Here is a 4,831-nt window from a genome sequence, read left to right on the forward strand (position 1 = left end):
GGTGCTTATATAACTAACCAACCAACAGACGAGGGTTAATGGTAACTGCCAACCACCCTTTTGACTAAACATGATTACATAAACAACTCTAAACTAAACATTAGACTAATTAAATAAACCGTAACTTTATATCAAAGTTGGCCACACAATTAAGGCCATCAAATGCTCAGTTGCTCACTCAAATCTTTTATCATAATACTTTGTTTTAAATGTATTATTATTGTGATCATATCAAAATATTATGTATTTAAAACAATAGCTAAAAATTCTTCATGTTGTTATTGTTTAGTGAGTGGTGATACCATTTGCATTAATTCATTAATATTATGTTAACCAATCAACCAAAGAGTAAATAAAAGCCATCAAAATCAGAAGCTTTGTATGAACAGAGTGCAAGAAACAACAAGATAACAAGAATCTAACAAGTCTTAATCTATGAACAATCACCCTCAAACAGCAGCATACAATTGACTGAGCTCCAGCATCATGTTTTAACTACCAAACCACAGGCAGACAACTGAATCTAACTTCGTTTCGAGACGGTTCTGGCATCAAGCGGGCATGTATCAAGGCTTAGGACAGTCAATAATCACCTTGGACTATAATCACAAATGGGGTTCAAAGGTAATGAATATCAAACGTAACTGTACAATAGTTCGAGTTATAACAACTAACTGTGCAGAAGGTTATAAGCGGGCAAATCACGTATTCTTTGGATGTCCTCAAGTGCAAGTTCTCTCTCCAGTTGTGTCCGCGTATTTTTTAAAACATCCTGATGTCGTATAAGTAGCCGTTGAGGCTGGTGATTAGTCCAACATTGTAAATGTGTGAATCTAATATATATGTACACACACACAGAGACACATTTATTTATTACAAAACCAATTTTAGGTAGAGAACCGCAATAACTGCAGAAAATTAAAAAACATGACCATAAATGAAAATTTTTAATGGTATAGAATTGTTCTGCATTTTCTTTCAAAAAGTTTAGTGTTCTAAAATAATCATCTCTATTTCTCTCTCTCTCTCTCTCTCTATATATATATATATATATGGGCAGGTTCAAGAAGAAACACAAAAAAGTGAGGAACGGGGAACTCTTCATTTTACATGTAAAAAAATAATATAAAGTTTGATTTCACATGCACAAAATTAATTTTATCATAAAGTTTTTAGGATTTTTGTTTATAAATACATATAGAAGACATTCCAATAAAAAAAGTAATTTTGTAAAAAAAAATTTCCTTTTTACTGTTTTTTAACTGGGAAATAAACAACTTGTTTTTTGAAAACGGCTTCTACATGTGTTTATACGTAGAAGCTCTAAAACGATTATGTAAAAATTAAATTTCTAGTATTTTTTTACATGTCAAATAGTTCCTCACTTTTTTTAGCTCCCTCTTGAACATGTCCCTCTCTATATATATTATATATATACGAGGGCTGTAGGCAAAGCGCATTTTTTGCGAGACAGGAAAAACAAAATAAGAAAATGGTTGAAATGCTATTTATTATTCATTTCTTCTAATATTCTAAAAAATATATAAATAAATGTCGTTTATTTATAAAACTTACTTATGTGCAAATCGTAAGTAGTTATACGACTGAGGAAAAACTAACAATTTAAGTTTGTTCTTTTTGTTCTCGCATAATTTAGTTTTCGGAATGAACTTTTCTGATATGTTTGTGCGTGTGTGTGGAGAGAGAGAGAGAAAAGGGGGGGGGGGATTACATTGAACTCTATGTAAGACGCATGCGTAGCGATCCATTGAGCATCCATCAGCACAAAAGCTATACAATATAGAACATCAAAGGCTTCTTCATCCTCTACAATGAATTATTTGCACAACAAGGAATCCATTAGAATACTTTTGACAAATGTAGAGGTATAAATACAAAACAATTTAAGATTAATAATTACCTCCCAATATTTTTACAAAATTGATACATCTAGGCTTCACTGCAAGATAAAATATATCAACAAATTAAATGATAATCAAGTCACTAAAACACAATAAACAAATGTTATACAAGATGGATTTCAATTGTTTTACACACCTTGATATAACTCCAACATTTGTATCAACATAAACGAAACATTAATGCCCGCGACAGCAAAAGGATATTCCCATGCCGCCCTTTTCCCGCGTTGTTTCAATAATAACCTACGAAAAGCATTCTTCATTTTGAAACTTTATCAGTTAGTAACGTGTAAACACAAAAAAAAATCGAAAATCAACAGAGATTAAAGGAAGCATACCGGAAATGTTTTTGCAAAGAACAACAAATTCTCAAGTGAAATAAAACCACAACTCCTACCACAAACAAACAGTAAACCATTATATACAAACAAACAAACATAGCCAATAATATATGTGGCCACGATGGCGGTTTGTGCTGACTGTAGAATGTACCTAAAGTCGGTAGACGGATTAACTCCTTGCCACCCCATTTCTAGCCATTGCTCAGAGATTAATCCTGTAAGTGTAACATTTGGATATGCTAAATTCCACAGTTCTGCAAGGGCTTTCTGTCAATAAAACATGTGTTTACATCAAACAATGAATAATGATTTCATCATTTACGATTAAAAAAAAGTATAGAAGTGAAGAGTAAGCGTATAATACCTGATGATCTACACGAGTCTCATCATAAGGTACATCAGCACGTTCATGAAGCTTCTGATATCTTGCTTCCTGTACAGATTTGAAATTACCATTCAAGTTTCTATCTTTAGTCCAAAAATGTGCTCATGTGTGTTTAGCTTTGTTGATATTTAATAAACTTGCAGAACTAACCTCAACCGGGGTGAGTTTAGAATCAACGTGTTTGTTACTTCCAGAATGTGCGGGGCCTGTGCGGCTAAAGATTCCTCCAATCCATGTTCGTGGACCAACCATAGCAGTAGCTAAATCCATTATTTTGCAAAAATTACAATAATAATAATAATAATAATAATTATTATTATTATTATTATAAGTAATTGATTCCATGAGAACCACATGGATCGCATTAATACCCTGCTAACCAATGTGATTACTAGAGGTGTAAACGAGCCGAGCCCAGGCTGGACTTGGCTCAAGCTCAACTCGTTAAACTAGAGTTCGAACTGGAGCTCAGCTCATTTCAAGCGCTATGTTTAAAGCTCAAGCTCGGCTCGTGAGAGGCTTTTTCAAGCAAGAGCATAGCTAGTTTGATATTTTTTAAATCGTTATATACATTTTGAACTATTTTATATATAGTTTTTAATTGTAGTTTTATACTTAATAATAATTGTTATGCAAATTATATATATTCAACTAACTTAACAAAAATGACATAAATAATAGGCTCACGAGCCGGCCCGAGCTCGAAAAGTGATGATCATGCTTGGTTATTAAATAAGCTTATTTTTAGGCCCTGGCTTGTTTAAGTTCGGCTCAATTTGAGCTTTTAGCTAGCCGATTTCGAGTAACTCATGAGCAACTTGGCCACCCCTAGTGAATTAGATAAAATACAGCTTGCATAGGCAGAAAGCCAGTGGAAGCTGGAGTCGAACTTCGGACATCTATTAGAGAGACTCATTACGCCACCCCTTGAAGGTTAGTAACCAACATAGAGAAGCAAAACAGTAATGCGAGACTAGGTCTAAAAATAACATTCACTCACCAATACATTGAGTTAATTCTGGTTTTCTAGTAAGATACTTATGTAACCATTCCAAAATATTAGTCTTGTTGTGTATCCAAAGATAATCATCTTCATCAACCTGGTTTTATACAAAAAGTAAAATGTATGAATGCTTCGCATAACAACGAATGGTTTTAAAGATTAACATTAAGAAAAGATCATATTATTGTTTTTGAAAACGTAAGAATGAAAAATGAGTGCGTACTTGGAAGCGAAAACACTTTAGGAAGAACCACACGAACTCATTAGGACAGTGCAGACCAATCATCTGAATTCTGCATACACAAGGCATTCATTTAAAATTACTCAAATGTGTGATAATTAACCGAAGCAGTCATATTTCATCAAACTGGAACCAAAAGATCAAGAAAACATATGTTTGAACCTCATCACCGAATTAAAAAGGAGAATATAGAAAATGCAATGTGGGTTCTCAAAATTTAAAAGAAAATTATGATTTACCCTCAAAGGCACAAGGAAACAAGATCCATTAACAGCTGATCAAAGAAAATCAAAATCTGTAAAAAACAATCTTTTATTAAATCAAGATCAAGCCGAAGATTCATAAAAAAATCATTCTTGATGGAACATTAGTTACATTACTCGAAAAGAAACAATACCCATCAATGATTGATCAAAGAAAACCAAAATGCAATAGGAACATTACGAAAGATTAAGCCAAAGATTAATAAAAAACCCATTATTCATTGAATAATAATACCAAAAAAGAAACAAAACCCTTAACAATTGACCAAAGAAAATGAAAAAATACATATTAAGATCAAGATTAAGCCAAAGATTCATAAGAAACCATTCTTGATAAATTATTACCCAAAAAGAAACAAAATTCATAAACAGTTGAAAGAAAATCAATTTTTCAAAATAACAATACCTATTTAAGCCAAGGGTTCATACATATCCATTCTTGATTGAATATTTATAAAAAAGAAACAAGCCCGTATAGCAACTTTTATATATATATATATATATATATGTATGTATATATATAAATTGTACCTCTTATAAAGATTAAGGGATAAAGATTCTTTAAGATAATAGAAAAGTTATGGTGGTGGGGCCCTCTAGGGGAGAGGTAGAAGGCGTCTGAGCTTTGGGAAAAGAGACCCCAACCGTCAGGAGCAGAAGCTTGAGGAACATGTTT

The 4,831-nt window shown here is 32.5% G+C and overlaps 1 protein-coding gene across 1 annotated transcript; it reads right to left on the minus strand.

The window, feature by feature from the left end:
• Positions 1-670: 670 nt before the first annotated feature.
• LOC143621100 (uncharacterized) lies at positions 671-2,918 on the minus strand. The gene is made up of 8 exons (XM_077092622.1): positions 2,799-2,918; positions 2,628-2,696; positions 2,415-2,530; positions 2,261-2,315; positions 2,059-2,179; positions 1,922-1,960; positions 1,733-1,827; positions 671-772 (listed from the first exon to the last, which is right to left on the minus strand). The coding sequence occupies exons 1-8, from the start codon at positions 2,916-2,918 to the stop codon at positions 671-673; spliced, it is 717 nt and encodes a 238-aa protein (XP_076948737.1).
• Between the last annotated feature and the right edge of the window lie 1,913 nt (positions 2,919-4,831).

This window comes from Bidens hawaiensis, unplaced genomic scaffold (genome assembly GCF_021521415.1).
Source record: "Bidens hawaiensis isolate Kalapana, Puna unplaced genomic scaffold, B.hawaiensis_p1.1 tig00000326_1, whole genome shotgun sequence".
In the NCBI taxonomy this organism is placed as follows: Eukaryota; Viridiplantae; Streptophyta; class Magnoliopsida; order Asterales; family Asteraceae; genus Bidens; species Bidens hawaiensis.